Source organism: Hypanus sabinus, chromosome 14, assembly GCF_030144855.1.
Source record: "Hypanus sabinus isolate sHypSab1 chromosome 14, sHypSab1.hap1, whole genome shotgun sequence".
Classification (NCBI taxonomy): domain Eukaryota; kingdom Metazoa; phylum Chordata; class Chondrichthyes; order Myliobatiformes; family Dasyatidae; genus Hypanus; species Hypanus sabinus.
Window position 1 is genome coordinate 43861927 of NC_082719.1, and position 21762 is coordinate 43883688.

Here is a 21762-nt window from a genome sequence, read left to right on the forward strand (position 1 = left end):
CCTCCATATCTACCCTAGCATTCCCTAACCGCTACCTACCAAATGCTAAGCAGAGAGGTTGTTCCAGAAATTTGAACAAGTCTTAAGAAATGCGGCTTCTTTCCTGTGCCTGTCGGCTCTCCCCCCGCAGGCCAATTGCTGCTTAATCACATTCCTTGCCTTCAACCCTGTGGTAAACCATGTATACCTGTCTGGACATGCCTCTCTGCTGACTGCTCCTGTGGCTCCTCCCACAGACCCCTGTATAAAGGCAATTGGGGTATTGCTCCTCCCACAGTCTTCAACATGGTCATGCCCGTTTTCGCTGTTAATAAAAGCCTATCATTTTGCACTCTACTTCCAGTCTCCTAGAGTTATTGATAGTGCATCAGCCCCTTCATTCTCTGGTCACTAAAACTCTTGTCTTTCCAGGGGCACCAGCAAGGTAAGTACATGAGGCCCACAGGCCCTCTCATCGATATACAGGAAGTGGTTGGGATGGTCTCTATATAAAGGACCGCAAGGATCTCTCCCCGGTGGCACCCCCTTCCGAACTGTCCAGTGGATCACTGGCCCGACTGCTGAAAGGGCCCAGCTCGATTGGATTTACTCCACAATCAGACTGGGGGTGACTTCCTTCAGAGGCCGTGTGCAGTCTTTCTCAGTCTGAAATGCCATTGAAGTTGAGGAACTTGCTGTCCCTGCTTTAACTTAAAATCTCTCCCCAACTATTTTCCAATACCTTTTCTATTCTATGCTATAAAGCTATCATCTACCTTCAGCAACCAGTCTTCATTACAGAGTACCATCATCATCACACTTCAGCATGCTATTTATGGTTTTCCGTCAGGCTCTCAGCAGTTCGTCTGGGTATGTTTTTATCAGCTGTGGTCAGGTCTGGTGTGGCCGGCTGATGTTCCTGTCTTAGGTTCTCTGTAATTAGTTGGTTACTGGGTACACTCGATTCCCCTCTCTGTCTGTGGGAGCAACAAGAAGGTGAGTCATATGCTTTAACCCAAGTCCAGTGTTTCCACTGGCTGCCTTGTTCTGCACACAGACACATGTATCATTTGTTAAGAGTACCGTTTGTGGTCCTATCCATCTGGGGGCAAACCTTTCCGGCAGCACCCTCGCCATGACTTGATCGCCGGGCTGCGGAAGGACTACCTGTTTTCTCTCTGATCAGCGATGCGCTGCTGTTGTTTCACTCAGTCCTTCAACACTTTAAGTTGGTTACAAAGGTCCTTCACATATTGTGTCTTTCCATCCCTGTAAACCCCAGGCTCCCCACAACCGTAATTACCCCAAAAGGGAGTCGCATTACTCGTTCCATCAATAATTCGTAGGGGTTGAGACCCAACGTGAGGTTCGGGGTTGCGCACAATCTCATCAGGATTCTCAGTAATACATCAACCCTTGTCTTTCCCGTCTCAACTATAGCTTTGGCTAAGACGCTTTTGATTGTTCAGTTCATCCTTTCTACCATCCCTGAACTCTGGGGGTGGTACAGTACATGAAACTGTTGTTGAATCCCTAGCAGTTGGCACATTTCCTTCATCACTTTCCCCATGTAATGTGCTACCTGATCCGAGTCCACCTGGACCAGGGTCCCCCACCTTGGAGGATTTCCTGAACCAGAATCCGTGCAGCGGTACTGGCGGTGCAGTCCCTTGTTGGGAAAGCCTCTACCCACCAGGTAAAGTGGTCCATAATTACTAGGCAGTAGCTTTCCCCCTGCTTTTTGGCAGGGGCCCCATGAAGTCATTTTCATTTTTTAAATCTTTTTATTAATACATAATCTTCTACAACTACAGAATAATACAAAATTTCAACAAATTAATATGTATACAATTAATAGAGCTGAAAAAAAATAATCATAATATCTAAAAAATGAAAAAAAAGTTTATATATGGAAAAAAAATAACCCCATCTAACTGAGACAGAAAAAAACCATTAACTACAAAAAAAAACCATTAGGAATAAACCCCTGGAAGCAATACCATCATCTAGATATATAGAAAAAATTCATCAACCACCAATTCACAATTTTTTTAAAAAAAGATAATAAAATTGAAAGGAAACCATATAGAACAATTCAAAGTAAATGGTAATATTTGGCAAAAGAACCCCATCTTCTCTCAAAATCAAATCGAGGTTCGTAAGTTCTACTTCTAATTTTTTCCAAGCTGAGACATAACATTACTTGAGAAAACCATTCAATTAATGTAGGGGAAGAGACATCTTTCCATTTTAATAAAATAGCCCTTCTTGCCAACAATGTAACAAATGCAATTACATGTTGATCTGAAGATGAAATATCCTGACTATGATGTGGAACCATTCCAAATAGAACAGTTAATCTATTAGGTTGTAAATTAATTTTCAAAGCTTTAAAGATTGTAGAAAATGAAGACTTTCGAAACAGTTTTAATGAAGAACATGACCAGAACATATGTGACAAAGTAGCTACTTCAGTTTTACATCTATCACAATAATTATCTACACTAGGAAATATTTTAGATAGTCCTCCTTTGTTAAATAATAACGATGGACAATTTTAAATTGAATTAGACAGTGATTGGCACATATAGAAGAAGAATTTACATCTTTCAAAATTCAAAGCCAATCTTCATTCACAAAGGTCATATTAAGTTCTCTCTCCCCATCTTGAGTAATCTTTAGTGATAGGTTCTCTTTTTGTAACAAGAGTAAATTATAAATTCTGCTAATGGAACCTTTCACTAAGGGATTCAATTTCAAAATGGTATCCAACAAATCAGATTCTTGTAAGTATGGAAACTTAAGTAAATATTGTTGTAAAAAATGTCTAACCTGAAAATATTGCAAAAAATGTGTATGAGCAAGAGAGTATTTATTAATTAACTCTTCAAAAGTCATCAATCGACCATTACAAAATAAATCTGTAAAAAAACGGATCCCTTTATTTTTCCATAGGAGAAAAATGGGGTCGGTTATTGAAGGTTTAAATGAAAAGTTTCGATATGGTGCATGGAATGCACTGCCTGAGTCAGTGGTGGAGGCAGATACACTAGTGAAGTTTAAGAGACTACTAGACAGGTATATGGAGGAATTTAAGGTGGGGGGTTATATGGGAGGCAGGGTTTCAGGGTCGGCACAACATTGTGGGCCGAAGGGCCTGTAATGTGCTGTACTATTCTATGTTCCAATTTCTATATAAAAAACTAGACAACTTAAATTGTTTAAAATTTAAAAAAAATACAAAACTGAATCCAAATCTGTAAAGATTGTTTAATAACCGGGTAAAAATTTAAATTTGGAATTTTAAAGAGCTGTAAAGGTAATGGAGCTCCTAATATTGAAGTTAAATAAAATTCTTTAACAGCTTTTAATTCCAAATCAACCAAAAGTGGTTTTTGGCTCTTATTGAGCCAGTATAACCAAAAACATAATTGTCTAATATTTACAGTCCAATAATACAATCTTAAATTAGGAAGTGTAAGTCCACCATCTTTTTTGGGTTTTTGTAAATGGTACTTGTTAATTCTTGGTCTCTTATTGTTCCAAATAAAGCAAGAAATAAGAGCGTCAATTTGATCAAAAATTTTTTTAGTTAAAAAGATAGGTATGTATTGGAAAATATATAAAAATCTATGTAAAATCGTCATTTTCACAGCATGGATGCGACCTGTTAAAGAAAGAGTAAGTGGATTCCAGCTAGAAAATAATAATTTCATGGAGTCTACTACAGGAACTTTATTAGCTTTATAAAGATCTTTATATTTTTTAGTAATTATAATACCTAAATATCTAAATGTATTAACAATTCTAAAAGGATTATATAAACTAACAGGAGCATTTAATGGAAACTATTTACTTTTATTCAAATTAAGTTTATATCCTGAAAATTTTCCAAAATCTTTGTCTTTCCAAAAGATTAGGAATTGATTCCTCAAGATTCGAAATAAAAATCAAAAGATCATCTGCATAAAGAGAAATCTTATGTATGGTTCCATTTATAGAAATGCCATGAATGTTTTTGGCCTCCCGTGATGTTATAGCTAAAGGCTCCAATACAAGATTAAATAATAAAGGGCTTAATGGACATCCCTGTCTAGTACCATGAGAAAGTGAAAAGAAAGATCTATAATTGTTAGTAATGATAGGGTTCTTATAGATCATTTGAATCCATCTATTAAAATTATTACCAAAACCAAATTTATCTAGTACTTTAAACAAGTAATCAACTCTATTGAATGCCTTTCTGCATCAAGGGAGATAACACATTGAGGTTGCTTAGATAATGGTGAATTAATAATGTTCATCAATCTCTGAACATTAGAGAAAGAGTAACAGCCTTTAATAAAGCCCTTCTGATCCATAGAGATAATTTTAATTAAATTATTTTCCAAGCAGTTAGCCATTATTTTAGAAAGAGTTTTTGCATCCACATTTAATAGCAAAATATGTCTATATGATGAACATTCAATAGTGTCTTTATCTTTTTTAAGAATTAAGGAAATAGATGCTTCATAAAAAGAAGGTAAATTACCCTTCTCAAAGGATTCATGACACATTTCCAAAAGAGACGGAGAAAGTAATCTTACAAATTTTTTGAAAAATCCCACCAAATAACCATCAAGTCCGGGAGCTTTACCTGATTGCATTGATAAAATAGCTTTCTGAATTTCATGCTCAGTAACTGAAGCATCAAGCATCTGTTGATCTTCATCAGAAATTTGTGGAAATTTAATCTTGTATATCTGCAGGAAATTGAGATCTATAAAGATCAGAATAAAAATCTTGAAAAGTATTATTAATATCCTCATAGTTACTTACTATATCTCCATCGTTTTTATGAATCTTTAAACCATGTGAGAAAAAGGAATATTCTCTATCATTAGGATGCATATGCCTCTAGACCTCAATTAAACCATAATCAATTAAAAAGGAATTAATAAGTGATGCAGAATGGTTAGGAAGTTGATGTTTGGATGATGACTTATCCATTAAAGGATTTAAGCAAGTATTAAAATCACCACCCATTAATAACATACCTTTAAATCAGGTAATAGAGCAAAAACAGCTTTAAAAAATGAGGGATCATCAACATTTGGTCCATAAATATTAACCAAAACCATTTTCTTATTACAAATTATTCTTTTAACAATTAAAAATCTACCATTAATATCGGCTATAATATCCTCCTGACTAAAAGGAATATTAGAATCGATAAAAATAGAGACACCTCTAGAGGTTTCTGTGAAGTCTATCTGGATGTTTTCCCAGGGTCCCCTCGGCAGAGACTGATTTGCCAGCTGTAGCCTTCTGCCCTTACCAGGGTTATGCTGGGCACAAATGATACAACAGCGGTAGAATTTCTCAACATCCCCGCCCATCCCTGGCCACCACCAGTCCTGCCGGAGGGTTGTGATCATGCACTGCCTTCCGTGAAGCATCGCCCCATAACTTCAGTGGTATCTGCCTAATACATGGTGGGGCCACCGTGACGGTTTCCTCCCCGTATGTCCAGCACCCGCCTGGTCCCTCCTTTGCCCCTTTCTCCGCCACCTCTCCTTCTCTTCTGCCTCCACCTCTTCATGTAATTTTACTAAACTGGCTTCTGTGGTTTCTTCCTGCGACTTAGAAGCCGACTTTACTAGTTCTATGATCAGATTGGACGGACTGCGTGTCTGCCATGACCTTCACCTGGGATGCCCCCCCCCCCCTCCCGTTTGGACACTGTTTCCAACCATGTCCGGGTAGGCCACATCTGTAACATATCAACTTCTTCACTGTTTCATGCCTAGTCCGGCAGTCCTTTGCTGGGTGCCCTGGTTGTTGGCACATAAAACAAAACAAACCGTAGCAGCTGCATCCACTATACCCACCACGATTTCTCTTGCACTTTCCTTGGTCTATCTCACCAGCCCATGAAACTACGTCGAACCCACTGCTATCCCTAAATCTAAAACTTCCTGGTCAGCTGAGCTCAGGCCTTCATCATTTTCAGGAAGACTGGGTTATCTCTCCCTGGATTACCCAACCCAGAATACTCCTCGTAAACTCGATATTTACATTCTGCATAATCCACCGCTGTCTCCTCACCTTTCTGAGTCACTGCCGTTATCACTGCCCTGTTACTCTCCCCCCCCCCCCCCCCCCCAGTCGCTGCCTCACTTCCCCTTTAAAAGAGCGATATCCTTCTTCATTACTAACGCTCCCGTCGATGCCGTGTCCAATCCAGCACCCCCTGCGGCATACCGTCCCACAGTCCTTCGGCACTTCGCTTTTACCAACACGTGTATATCCAAGGGTGCTTCTGGTGAATTTCAACCATTTCCTCAAGCTTACGCCAGAATTCCAAATTCCCACATGCGATTTTAAGTGAGGGCAAGTCAGACAAAATGCTCTGTTTCTCCCTGAGGGTGAAGGGCTTATGAACGGTGGTAATCAAGATCAAGGGCTGGCTCGGATCATCAGGGCTCTCAACTTGAGGTTGCCTGACCTCAATAGGTGCCACCCTGGCAGATATATCTGGGTAAAACCTCTCCCTTAAGATATCCCCACACTACACAAAATATTAAAGACGGGTACCAGTTAAACAGCACGTACTTAAAACCGCAAAGTACGCACTCCGCAATCTGCCACTTCTGAGCACCTAAACTCAGGATGCCTGCTATATTCCTTCGCATTAAACTTGCAAAATGTATACACTTAAAATTCAGCTCTCCAAATGAATATACACACCCCCACTCCGCCGTCCAGAACCGTCAGTAACCACCCTTCGCAACTGGTGGCTCCGTCTCACCAAACTAACACACAGTTCCCTCGCGTACATAAACACACAAGTACGCACACACACTACTTTTATATCTACCAGTTCACTTCTCCGAGTTCGTGATACCGTGCACCACCGACCCGGACAGGTCCAAGCGTGAGTACCAGTTTTGAAAAATACATACCCACTTAGACAGCTAAGATCGCTGGCCACACGATGAGTCACGAAGGTATCCAACTGGTGACACCAAGTGTAGTTGCGTGAATGAAATCGCCGGAGAAAATTACTGGTAGATACAAAACAGCTTTTTTATTCGACAAAACAAGGTACAGCAGGCATCGTATGGAGACGCTTTTGGTGAAAAGGTCCGCTGGCCCGACGTGTTGCTCGATATTTATGTGCTAAACACAAAGGACAACTCCATATTTACCAAGTATAGACTATGCGTTCTTTTGAAACTACATACAAACTTCACACTTCCAGATTCGCATCCATCACACAAACGCCAGCATCGTCTGGACTGGGATTCACAGCTTTTACGAATGCATTCTTCCAAACTAAATCCACAATACATTTTCAAGGAACTGAAGACTGGTAGCCAAAGCCATTTGTTAAATGTAAATTACCTAAACCCAAAAATCACTCTAACGGTCCCAAATTCCAAAAGGTAGCTAGTTGATTCATTGGCTGCTGTAAATTATTCCATGTGAGTAGGTGGTAGGAGAATCAGAGAGAGTTGATGGCTGTATGAGAGAGTAGGTTACAGGGCTTATTGTAAGTAGAGGCACTGGTTTGATGAGATTGCTCTGAGATTTGCCATAGACTCAATGAGCTAAAGGGTCTCTTTCTGTGATGAGAAAAATAAAAGAAATACATTTTTTCCAGAAACTTTGAGCACATACTTGAATCTTTTCCTCTGACCACTTGGTAATCTCTTCCCAAGAAACAGTTTCATGTGTCTGGGGTCGGGTATGGAAGTAATATAACCTGCCCCACATCATCCTTTTATATTAACTAATCATATTTTAAACTAATATTAAATAATCGTATTTTAATCGCTCCACATTCCCATCATATCTCTACAATTTTATCTCTCAACTATTCACTATTTTATGGAAATTTACACTGGCCAATGAACCTACCAATTTACATGTATTTGCAATGTAGAAGAAAACCAGAGCACTCAGGATAAAACTCACAGGGAGGATGTGCAAAGTCCATACAGGCAGCACCAGAGGACAGGGTTAAACCTCAGTTTCTGGAGCTGTGAGGCAATTGTTCTATTAGCTGAACCAATGTGACCCTAACCCCCAACAAATGTTGAATTTAAGGCCTATCCTTTCTTACATTGCAATAAAACACCTATGACACCTTGGTCTTCGAATGTGCACAGTCTCAAACTTCTCTGGATACCGCAGCTTTTGGCTACTTAAGTTCTGATACTTGGGTTTTGATGTGTAAGAAGAATGCGTTGAAGAGCTTTTGAAAGCTAGCCCCAGAACCATGGGAAATATGGTGGAGGCGAGGTACAGTGTTCCAGTGAGGGTGATTGGAAAAAAATGTTGGATTGATGACGGAGTTTTGTTTGACATTACAAACAAATGCAACATTTATAAAGCTATTTTATAATTCCATGCAAATGCAACAATAGTCATGTATGAGTAAGTCTGCAAAGAAGCTTTATTCCTGAGAAATTCATCAATTGAGCATCTTAGTCCACAGACTTCCTTAATAGAATCACCTACATGTTTTTATTTTCCCATTTTTATTTGTACATTTAATCATTTCATTTTGCAGTCATCACTACAAAGGTAATTTTCATTTGTTAATTTGTTTCCTCTATTATAATTCAAAAATGAATCAAAAACCCCTCCTTCTAAGTGGGCAAGCAAGCATATTGCTTAAGGAAGAAGTTGTGCGCTTTAGGGAAATTAGTTTTATTTTCTTCATCACTGACTCAATGAATGGCTAATTAAAATCTCCTCCTCCAATAATTTTGTTAATCTCCTTGTTTCATCAACAGATTGCCATGTTTCTTTCCTCCCACACTGCCAATAATGCACGATGGCCCTGGTGAACCACAGCAATGTGTTGTGGGCTGTTTCCAAAACTTCTAATATATCTCTTCGGAATTACTCTCACTGCAATCGGCAGCCTGTAATTTCCCGTTAAGCAATGTACTTTGAACTGTCTTAACAAACTAGCAACTTCATGCTCTTCTGAGGAACTCAGCAGACTTAATTCTCACACATGCAGGTACTGGACCTTTAAGTGGACAAAGGTATTGGACCACAGCCGAAAGAGAGAGAGGAGGGGAGGACTCCAAGCCAGACTGAAACACCAAAAAATGAAAATTCCTCTACCTGGCACCTTGTTTGCAAATATACAGTCACTGGAGAACAAAACTGAGGACCTAAGGGCAAGATTGCTCTATAAGAGGGAAATGAGGAATTGCTGTGTTCTGGGTTTCACAGTGACATGACCCTCTCTCTGAACACATCAGATACGTCGGTAAGACCCAATGGCTTTTCAATAAACAAGATGAACTGGACTGCTGACTTGGAGAAGGCAAACATGGGGATCCGTGTTTTTTGATAAACTCTTTGTGGTGCTCAGTCCTAGCTGTTTTGTTACACTCTTGTTCCCCTGACCTGGAACATCTAATGAATAAGTGCTGATCGTTCTACTTGCCAAGAGAGTTCTCCATGATCCTGACTGTACTTTACATACCGCCAAAAGCTGACATTAGTCAGGAATTTGAGATATTGAATACTGCTGACACCAAACAAGAAGCAGCTCACCAAGATGCATTTCAAATCATAGACAGGGACTTCAATCAGGATTGTTTGAAGAAATCTCTACCAATTATCATCAGTATATAACCTGCAGCACCAAGGCCCCAGCACACTCAACACTGCTATACTACAATCAGGAATGCCTGCCCTTCCATGCCTAGATCAAATTTGGGAAATCTGATCACTTAGCTGTCCTCCTCTTACCTGCCTAAAGCAAGGCTCCAGAAATAAGGACAACAAAGAGATTGCCTCAGGAGGCAGAGGAAAACTACAGGCTTGCTTTGAGGTGGTGGACTGGGTCACATTCACGGACTCAGAATCTGAACAAATACACCATGGCTGTCATGGACTTTATAAAAAGTCATAGATGAATGTGTCCCCAGAAAATCATTCAGAGTCTTCCCCAACCAGAAGCCCTGGATGAACTATGAGATCACAATTTGCTGAGGGCCAGATCAGAGGCATTCCTAGGTCTGACGACAAATTAAAATACAAAAGGACTAGGAACGATCTTCAGAAAGCTATCTCACATTAAAGTGGCAATTCCGGACCAAACTTGAATCAATGAACAGGGCTCGACAGCTGTGGCAAGGCTTGAATGCTATCACTCCTACAAAGTGAAACCAAACAACATAGGTGATAACAAGGCTTCGTTCCCAGATGAGTTCATTGCCTTTTATGTTTGGCTTGACTGTCAAAACATAGAGGAACCTTCATGAACTCCCACGGTGCCCCAGCGACTCTGTGAATTCAGTCCCTGAGGCTGATGTGAGAGCATCCTTCAGGACAGTAAACCCATGGAAAGCATCCAGCCCAGGCAGGGTACCTGACTAAGTACTAAAGACCTGTGCTAGAGTGTTCACCAATATCTTTAATCCCATGCTTCAGCAATCTGAGATACCCCTGCTTCAAGCAGGATTTCTTTATACCAGAGCCTAAGAAGAATGTGGTACCCTGCCTCAATGACTGTAAACCAGTAGCACTTAAATCCACTGTGATGAAACATCTCCTGTCTGAAAAGCAACTTGGATCCGCTCCATTTTGCCTACCATCACAATACGTCAACAGTAGATGCCATTTAATTGTCTCTTCACTTATCCCTGGAATATCTGGACAGTGAAAATGCATACATCAGGATGCTCCCCTGACTACAGCACAACTTCCAATATGATCACCCCCTCAGAACTAATCAATAAGGTTCAAGACCTTGGCCTCAATATCTCCTTGTACAATTGGATCTTCGATTTAGTCACATGCATACTCCAGTCAGTTCTGATTGGCAGCATCTCCTCTGCAATCTCTATTAGCACAGATGCACCACAAGTAAAGCCCCCTGCTCTACTTGCTTTGTACTTATACTGGGCCAAATCAATGGTGGTGATGAATCACCATATAGGTTGGAAATTGAAAATCTGGCTGAGTGGCACTATAGCAGCAACCTCTCATTCAATGTTAGCAAGACCCAGGAGCTGATTATTGACTTCAGGAGGAAGAAACCTGAAGTTTATGTGCCAGTCCTCATTGGGGGATCAGAGGTGGAGAGGGTCAGCAAATTTAAATTCCTCAGTGTTATTATTTCAGAATATGTCCTGGGCCCAGTACGTAAATGCCATTATAAAGAAAGCATAGCAGCACCTTTACTTCTTTAGAAGTTTGAGAAGATTCAACGTTATCTAAAATTCTGACAAACTTCTATAGATGCAAAGTGGAGTATATATTGACTGGTTGCATCATGGCCTGGTATGGAAAAGCCAATGCCCTTGAATGAAGATCCTACAAAAAGTAGTGGATATGGCCCAGTCCATCATGGGTAAAGCCCTCCCAACCACTGAGCACATCTACATGCCACACTGTTGCAGGAAAGCAGCATCATTATCAAGGACCTCCACCACATAGGCCATGCTCTCTTCTCACTGCTGCCATCAGGAAGAAGATACAGGAGTGACAGAGCCTAGAGCACTGGATTCAGGAACAGTTATTATCCATCAGGCTCCAGAACCAGAAGGGATAATTTCATTCAACTTCATTCGCCCCATTACTGAACTGTTCCGATAACCTATGGACTCATTTTCTAGGACCCTTCATCTCTGTTCTAGATATTTATTAATTTTTTTCTCTCTTTTGTATTTGCACAATTTGTTGTCTTTCACACATTGGCTATTTGTCCTGACAAAGCATCTCGACCCAAAATGTTGACTGGTTCTTTCATCAGATGCTGCCCGACCTGCTGAGTTCATCCAGCTTTTTTGGACGTCTTGATTTGACCAAAGCATCTGCAGTGTACTTTGTGTTGGCTATTTGTCTTGTTGGGTGTGGTCTTTCATTGAGTCTATTGTTTCTTGGAAAAACCTGATTCTTCCCTATTCCCTTCCAGTCCTGATGAAGGGTTTCAGCCTGAAACATAGACTGTTTATTCCTCTCCACAGATGCTGCCTGGCCTGCTGAGTTCCTCCAGCATTCTGGGTGTATTGGCGGTGGTTGAAGGTTGTTTTTCAGACTACTGGTGTGCCACAGGGACTGGTGTTGAGATCCTTGTTATTGATTATTTCTATAAATAATTTGGATACAAATGCACAAGGCTTAATCAGTATGTTTCCGGGTGACACAACATTAGGAGATGTTATTGATATGAAGGAGGTCTTGGTCAGTTTGGAAGTGGGCCAAGGAATGACAAGTAGATTTCAATACAGATAAATGAGAGGTGATGAATTTTGCAAAGTCAAACCAGCTTAGGAAATATACGATGTTTAATTATTTATTTATGAGATACAGTGCAGAATCGGCCCTTTGAGCTTCACCACCCTGTAACCACCAATTTCATCCTAGCCTAATCACAGGACAATTTACAATCTACCTACCAAGCGGTATGTCTTTGAACTGTTGGAGGAAATTCACATGGTAATGGGGAAAATGTGCAAACTCCTTATACTCAGTGGCTGGAATGGTAGGGCACTAGAAAGTGTAATAAAACAGAGGGTTCGAGGAGCACAAATACATAGTTCATTGAATAACAGATAGAGAACGAGGTGAAAAAGAGCACTTAGCATGCTGGTCTTCACATTCAAGGGAGTTAGGACATAATATTGCATTTGTTTAAGTCATTGATGAGCCCGCACTAGGAATACTGTGTACAGTTTTGATCACACTATTATAGGAAAGATGTAGTTTAACTGGAAAAAGTACAGAAAAGATTTATGTGGATTCTGCCAGGACTGACTAAGACGTTGACCAACATATCGCATTATGTCTTGGAACATTGGAGAATGAGGGATATCCTAAAAGAAATGTTAATAATTATGAGAAGTATACAGTAAATAAGGTAGAAGTACATCATGGAAAAGAGCAGCATTTATCATCAAAGGTCCCCGCCATCCAGACCATGCTCCCTTCTCACAACTACATTTGGGCGGGACATGCCTTGGGTTCCACACGCCCAGGTTCAGGAACAGCTATTACCCTACAATTTTACTCGCCACAATTCTGAATTGATTCTTCAACCTACAGACTCACTTTCAAGGACACTTAAGTATTATTTTTATATTTGCAGAGTTTATCTTATCTTGCACATTGGTTGTTTCTCAGTCTTTGTTTAAGTATGGCTTTTGTAGATTCTTTTGCATTTCTTTACTGTTCCTGTAAATGCTTACAAGAAAATGAATATGTACATTTTTTTAAAATAAATTTACTTTGAACTTCTTCTCTGGTGCTGCTTCATCTACTGACTATGTGTTTTCATCTCAATCCCGCGGAGCTGCCTCAGACATTCAGGAAAGAATGTGATGTCGTTTGTAAGACAACAACATATAACAGTCTTAACATACAACTCTGGAGGGCACGAAAAACTGCAGATGCGAGAATCTGGAATACAAAACTGCTAGGAGAACTTAGTGGGTCAGGCAGCATCTGCAGAGACAAAGAAATTATCGTCGTTTCGGGTCCTGACCCCACATCAAGACTAATGTTGATGCAGTCCTCATGTAGGACCCAATGAGTTCTTTCAGATGCTTTTGCATATCTCATTATATTTCACCCCTCAGATTATGAGATTTTAGGCATCTTAACGCTCATATTACAAACATAAAGTATTCCATTAGCACAGCACTGTCTATCTACTCGACCTGCAGCTCCTGATCTAAAAGTGCAACTTGCGTTACTGGGTCTGCGATGCGAAAACTTCAGCAGTCTCCATGGGCAACGTGATGCGTTGCGTGGCTCCGCACTGCACCACGGGAAAGAAAGTGGTCCGCGCATGCGCTGTTGGAAGTTGCGATCCATGCGAGAGGTTGGTGAGAATCATCAGGAGGAAGATGAAGGTGAGGGATGAGTTGGAAGTGGGGGATGGTAGCTTGAACCTAATAAGCATTCTCTTTAGCAAAATGCTCAGGTGCATTTTCTGTTGTCGTTTGCAATGGTTGTTGTTCGGCTATGTCAGCTTGGCAATCTAGAGTTCAATCGGTGAAGGCCTGAAACTTCTCTTTGGTGTGGTTGCCATGGAGACGTGGCAGTTTGTGTTCAATGGGATGTGAAATTTGGTGTCCGAACAAGTCCTTGAAATATGGTTGTGGACACGCTTGCTGAAAGCTATTCACTATTCACTCCTTGGGGTGTTTGCATTTATTGACTCAGCCCATTGGGTCCTAGGCTCATCATAATACCCACTTCCATACAGTCAGTGCCCAGTTCAGAAGGATATGAACACGCTGTTAATGAAAATGCAGGTATCTGAAACGATGACTCCATCCTTACATAAAATAAGTTGCAGATCTTTGTATCCCTTCTGGTGTAAATCCCAGTCTGCATTAGAAAATGTGGTTAAGGAGATAAAACGTTCTAATCAATAGCCACTTTCAGTTCCTTTAGGTCCACGTCTGTAAAGTCTCACATGCTTGAGACTTTCCTGAGCACATTCACGATGGGACAAAAGGTCTTTGTGCTGAAACCGTTCTACAGTTTGTTCTTCCTTATAATTAGTACACATGTACTCTTTATGCAGCCTTTTCCTATCCAAACAGCTCACATATTTGAATATTACCATTGTCAAACTTACATTAAAATCAGCATTCATCTTTATGCCAGTTTTGAATCAATCCCAACTTGGGTTCTGATCTTCCTTGCATTTTGTTTGAAGTTAACACAATATTCTCTCTGCTTACAACAGCATAACACCATGTCCATGTCCTGTTGTTATAGGAAATATTTAATCCTCAGCATCCATTTACTTAGTACATAATCAGTACAGTCATCTGTGTGCAGCATTAAGGAAATTTTGCCTAGTCTTACCTACGTGTACCTGGACCATATCCCTCTATACCCCTTCCATCCATACACATCCAAAATTCTCTTAAATGCCACAATTGAACCTGCATCCACCACTTCTCTGGCAGCTCATTCCCCACTCTCACCTCCCTATGAAAGAAGAAATCCCCCCTTCCATTGTAAAACTCTGATCTAGTTGTTGTTTTGTACCTCTAAAATAGAAAACTAATTGAAAGGAAACATGGAGCTGGGAATGTGTGTGTGCCTTAGTTTCATTTTTACATTAAGCAAGACATGCATTCATGATACCATGGCATAATGATGTATGTTATTCACATACTTTTATGTATAACCTGTAATGAATTATATAAACAACAAAGATTGCTTAATCAAAAAATATATTTACAATGTTACTCAAATGTTAAACACACACTAATCTCACCCAGTCTGAGGGGCGGAAACCTCAATGTGTTCACCCTATCTATACCCCTCATATTTTACTTACCTCTGTAAGATCTCTCCTCATTCTCCTGCACTGTAGGAAATTAAGTCCTAATATATTCAACCTTTCCTTATAACACAGATCCTTAAGTCCCAGCAACGTTCTTATAATTTTTCTCTACATTCTTTCAAGTTTATTGATACCTTTCCTGTAGGTAGGTGATCAGAACTGTACACAATACTCTTAAATTTGGCCTCTCAGATGTCCTGTGGAACTTCAACATAACACCCCAACTCTTGTACTGGTCCCTAATTTATGAAGGTCAATATGCCATATGCTCTTTCAATTACCCTGTCTAGCTATGATGCCACTTTCAAGGTCTTGCACTCCTCAGAGCCCTACTATTCACTATGTAGGTCTTCTCCAGGTTTGTCCTCCCAAAGTGCAACACCTCACAGTTGTCTGCATTAACTTAGATCTGCAATTTTTCAGCTCATTTTCCCAGCTAGTCTAGATCACGTTGCAGCCTTTGGGAGTGGTTTAAACTAGTATGGCAGGGGAGTGGGAACCAGGATGAAAGAGCTGAGGTTGAGCCAGCAGGTTTACAAGTAGATGATGGGTGTCACCAGAATGTAAGGAAGGACAAGCCAATGATTGGGTACAAATGCAGACAGAGTAAACAGTTAAACTGTACCACAGAGGCAAAATTCAAAAGGGGGGAGAATGCAGGACTTAAGGTGCTGCATTTAAATGCACATAGCATTCGCAAAAAGATGGACAAACTCATAGTGCAATTAGAGATTGGTCAGTATGACATTGTGCATATCACTGTGTTTTGGCTGAAAGAAGGCCATAGTTGGGAGCTTAACATCAAAGGATATACTTTGTATTGAAAGGACAGGCAGGAAGGCATCAGAGATGGTGTGGCTCTGTTGGTAAGAGATGGAATTACATCTTTAGAAAGAGGTGACATAGGGTCAGAGAATGTTGAATCTTTGAGGTTGGAGTTAAGAAATCAGTAGAGTAAAAATAGCTTTATGGGAATCATATATAGGCCTCCAAATAGTAGCCAAGATGCAGGGTTGAGATTGCAGAGGGAGCTGGACAAGGCAAGTAATAAGGGTAATGACAGAATTGTAATGAGGAACTTCAATATGCAAGAGGATTGGGAAAATCAGGTTGGTATCGGATCGAAGAGAGGTAATTTGTTCAATGCTTACGAGGTGGCTTTTTAGAGCAGCTTGTGTTTGAGCCTACTTGGGGAAAGGCAGTCTTAGATTGGATGTTATGTAATAACCAAAATCTTATTAGGGACTGCAACGTAAAGGAACCCGTAGGAGGAAGTGATCATAATATGATTGAATTCATACTGCAATTCCGGAGGACTGGAAGATTGCAAGTGTCACTCTTCCTTTAATAAAAGAGGAAGGTAAAAGAAAGGAAATTATAGATCAGTTAGCCAAACCTCAGTGGTTGAGATAGTGTTGGAGTCTATTATTAAGGATGTGGTTTCAAAATACTTGGAGACTAATAATAAAATAAGTCAAAGTCAGCATGGTTTCTGTAAAGGGAAATTTGCCTGACAAATCTGTTAGAGTTCTTTGAAGAAGTAACAAGCAGGGTGGACAAAGGAGAGGCAGTGGATGTCATTTACTTAGATTTTCAGAAGGCATTTAATAAGGTGCCACACATGAGGCTGCTTAACAAGATAAAATCCTATGGCATTACAAGAAAGATACTGGCATGGATAGTGGAATGGCTGACAGGCAGGTGGCAGCGAGTGGGAATAAAAGGAGCCTTTTCTGGTTGGCTGCCGGTAACTAGTGTTCCTCAGGGGTCTGTATTGGGGACCACTGTTTTTCACATTATCTGTCAGTGATTTAGATAACAGAACTGATGGCTTTATGGCAAGGTTTGCAGATGATGTAAAGATAGGTGGAGTAGGTAGTGCTGAGGAAGCAACGTGATTGTAGCAGGACTTAGACAAATTGGAAGAATGGGCGAAAATGGCAGATGGAATACCGTGTTGGGAAATGTATTATAATGCTTTTTGGTAAAAGGAACAATTGTGTGGACTATTATCTAACTGGGAAGAAATTTCAAACATCAGTGGTGCAGAGGGACTCCCAGAAGGTCAATTTACAGGTTGAGTTTGTGGTAAAGAATGCAAATGCAGTGTTGGCATTTATTAGCATATAAAAGCAAGGAAGTAATGCTCAGCCTTTATAAGACACCAGTCAGGCTGCACTTATAGTGTTGTCAATAGTTTTGGCCCCCATATCTCAGAAAAGATGTGTTATCATCGGAGAGAGTCCAGAGGAAGTTCACGAGGATAGTTCTTGGAATGAAGGGGTTAACATATGAGGAGCGTTTGGCAGCTTTGGACTTTGAATTGAGAAGAATGCAGGGGGATCTCATTGAAACCTACCAAATGTTGAAAGGACTACATAAAATGGATGCGGGGAGGATGTTTCCTATGGTGGGGTATCCAGAACTCGAGGGCACAGCCTCAAAATTGAGGGGCAACCCTTTAGAACAGCGGTAAGCAGGAATTTTTTTTAGCCAGAGAGTAGTAGATCAGTGGAATGCTCTGCCACAGACTGTGTTGGAGGCTAGTCCATGCATATATTTAAGGCGGCAGTTGATAATTTCCTAATCAGTCAGGGCAACAGAGGATATGGAGAAAAGGCAGGTGTATGAGGTTGAGTGGGATCTGGGATCAGCCATGATGGAATGGCGGAGCAGACTCAATGCGCTGAATAGCCTAATTCTGCTCCTGTATCTTATGGTCTTATGGATAGTCTTCCTCTCTGTCTGTTAGACCCCAACCTTGGTCATCCACAAATTTGTTGATTCAGTTCACTTAAATTATTACTGTAGATGATAAACAACAGTCAACTCAGCACCGATCCTTGCAACACACCATCAGCCTCCAGTCAGAGAATTACCCCTAGCTTCTCTTCCTAAGCCAATTTTGCATTCAGTTGGCTACTTTATCCTGAATGCCAAGCAGCTGAACCTTCTGGATCAACCTCCCATTCAGGATTTGGTCAAAGACCTTCCTAAAGTCCGTATGGACAATGTCCACCGCCTTTCCTTCATTAACATTCTTGGTAACCTCCTCGAAAAACTATTAAGATTGGTCAGACATGACCTACCTTGCATAAAGCCATGTTGAATAGCCCTGATCGGGCCCTGTTAATTCAAATACACATATATCCTGGCCCTTAGAATACCTTAAATTATTCAATTTATCCACAACTGACTAATTCTTAGAGCCTTTCTTGAGCAATGGAATGATATTATTTATCTTCCAGTCCTCTAGCATCTCAGCCGTGGCTAAGATATTTTAAATATCTCTGCCAGGGTCCCTGTAATTTGTGTACCAACCTCCCACAAAGTTTCATTAGTGCTGAGGAACTTGGTGATCTTGGGATCCACATCCATAGATCGCTCCACCTTGCTGTGCAATTTGATAGGATTGTTAAGAAGGCATATCGTGTATTAGTTAGGAGATTGAGTTCAAGAGCTGTAAGGTTGCAACTCTACAAATATGGGAGGGAAGGGTTAGGTTGATCTTAGAGAAGGTTAAAAAGTCTGTGCAACATCATGGGCCGAAGGGCCTGTGTCATGCTGTAATGTTCAATGTTCGATATCCAAGAGGACATCTTGTCAGGCCCTGGGAATTTATCCACCTTAATTCACCTCAAGACTTTCAGTACCCCTATGTCTGTAATCCAGATTTGCTCCATGACCCTACCACTCCTTTGCCTCAGTTCAAAAGTCTTTCCGTCTGTCTCCCAAGTAAATACAGATGCAAAAGGTTCATTTAAGATCTTCCCCCAACTCTTTTGGCTCCATGCGTAGATGATCATGCTGATCTTCAAGAGGACTAATTTTCTACCTTGATACCTTTTTCCACTTAATATAGCTAGAGAAACCATTATGATTCTCTTTCACCTTGCCTTCAGAGCAACCTCATGTCCTCTTTTAGCCCTCCTGATTTTTCTTTCAAACGTTCTGCATTTCTTGTACTCCTCAAACATCTCATTGGATCCTAACTCCCCATACTCGAAATGTGCCCCCTTCTTTTTCTTTACTGGGTCCTCAATATCCTTCAATAGCCAAGGTTCCCTAAACCTGTTAGCCTTGTCTTTTAGTCTGACAGGAACATGCACATTCTGTACTTCCAATTTTTCACTTTTGAAAGCATCTCTTTGCCAGAAAACAGCCTATCCCAGTCCATGCCTGCCAGCTTCCTTTTGATGCCATCAAAATTGGCCTCACTCCAATTTAGAATCTCAACCTAAGCACTTGTCCTATCCTATTCCATAATTATCTTGAAACTAATGGTATTATAATCACTAGATCCAAAGTGTTCCCCAACACACACTTCTGTCACCTACCCTGTTTTGTTCATTTGTTGTCTCCATTCCAAGAAGAGCAGGGATGATATGGTATCCTGTCACATTGATATCTCCCTCATTACCTGAGATGATCCAATTGCTTATTTCTTTGCTACCTCTGCAAGCTTGCTGTGTACAACTTAGTTGTCCTACATTACAATAATGACTACAATTAATATAAGTATGTACATAATTAGATATAAAGTATTTCAGGTTGAACTGTGATTATAATGGTTCAAGTTTTCCTTCAAACTGAAATACTGGCAGTAGGCAGCTAGAAATGCAGCTATCCATGCCTTCAAGATGAAGTGAAAATCATAGAACAGTGTAAATGAGTCAGGGAAGATCACCTACAGTTGAAGAACCAAGTCTTGGCTTCTCCATACCATTTAAGATAATAACAAGAAAGTTAGCCATGAAAGGAGAAATAAAATATTGATTTACATGATTGAGCTAATTCTGGTGGTGATAGACTAGGCCAATTGTTTGCCTCTCTATTTGCATCTAAGGCTGGGAAACTGTTGAGCTGGGGATCAGTGGTGATGAGCATCTAGAACAGAACAAGGCTAAAAGTAGAGTTAGCTGTGTTCTTCAAGAACATAATTTATTTTGCATATTTTGGCATACACTGGATAATTTGTGCTACATTTCACTAAAATATGTGATATTGAAACTAAATGCAGAAAAATATCTTTTCTTATTGGTATTTATGAATGGAGCAAGATTAGTTTAGTCAAGTCAAGTCAATTTTATTGTCATTTCGACCATAACTGCTGGTACAGTGCACAGTAAAAATGAGACAACGTTTTTCAGGGCCATGGTGCTACATGAAACAGTACAAAGACTACACTGAACTATGTGTATTAGGTGGAATGGCTGAGGAGTACTTGAAATTTTTGCAGCATAATGATAAACTGTTTGGAAAAGAAGAAGGGGAGCAAGGGACAGATGCAATACAAACATCAGAAAATAAGTTTTATGTAAGTTGTTGCCAGAAAATTGAGATGTTCCAAGGCTAACAAGGATTATGAATTTGGTTATTGGTTTATTATTGTTACATGTATCAAGAAATAGTGAAAAGCTTTCATTTGCATGTTTACATAGAGATCAATACATAAGCACATTGAGGAAGTACACAAATAAAATCAATAATAGAATGAAGAATATAGTGTTACAGAGAAAGTGCAATTCAGTTAGAAAAATAAAATTCAAGGGCCATGAGGTTAAGAGGCCAAGAGTTTATCTTTATTGTACAAGAGGTCTGTTTAAGGTTCATAAAACAGTGGGATAGAAGCTGTCATTGAGCCTGGTGATACATGTTTTCAAGCTTTTGTATGCTGGAAGAGGACAGAAGAGAGATTGGTCAGGGTGGGAGGGGCCTTTGATTATGGTGGCTGCTTTCCTAACACATTTGGAAGTGTGGACAGAATCAGTAAAGTGGAGGCTGGCTTATGTGAAAGAATGGGCTCTGTTTACAACTCCATGATTTCTTGTGGTCTTGGGCAGAGCAGTTATCATACCAAGCTGCGATGTATCCAGAGAGGATGTTTTCAGTGGAGCATTTGTAAAAATTGGTGAGAGTCATGAGAAAACTTGACAAATCTCCTTGGCCATCTGTGGAAGTTGGTGTGTTTTCTTGGTCATAGTGTCTATGCGGCTGGACCAGGACAAGTTGTTAGTGGTATTTATACCTAGGAATTTAAAGCTCTCAACTATCTCTATCTCAAGCACCATTAATATGGATTAAGGTGTATACTCCACCTTGCTTTCTGGTCAATGACAAGCTTGTTTTTTTTTGCTGACATTGAGGGAAAAGTTGTTGGCTTGACACCATGTCACTAGGCATTCCATCTCATTCCTGTACTCTATCTTGTCATTGTTTTTGATCCAGTCCACTATGGTGGTGTCATCTGCAAACTTGTTGGTGGAGTTAGAGCAGAACCTGTTCACACAATCTTAAGTATATAGGGCAGGGATGGCAAACTTTTTTGAGGGCATGTGCCTAAATTAGTAGTAATCTTCCAAAAAATTATCTAGTGTGCATGCTAATTTTGAGCAGAGATTATCATTGATTAATCAATTAGTAACAATAGTTATGGATTATTTTAAAAGAAAACAGATGAT

At 40.2% G+C, this 21762-nt stretch overlaps 1 protein-coding gene across 3 annotated transcripts in view; it reads left to right on the forward strand.

Moving 5' to 3' along the window:
- The first annotated feature begins 13769 nt into the window (after positions 1-13769).
- Positions 13770-21762, forward strand: part of wdr19 (WD repeat domain 19) — a 113247-nt gene continuing 105254 nt past the window's right edge. For all 3 annotated transcript variants that reach the window (XR_009515645.1, XM_059989043.1, XM_059989044.1), the window contains exon 1: positions 13770-13847. Coding sequence is in view for 2 of the 3 variants with exons in the window: in XM_059989043.1 (XP_059845026.1) it covers positions 13842-13847 (6 nt within the window). In the remaining variant the exon portion in view is untranslated. The remainder of the gene's footprint in view (positions 13848-21762) is intronic.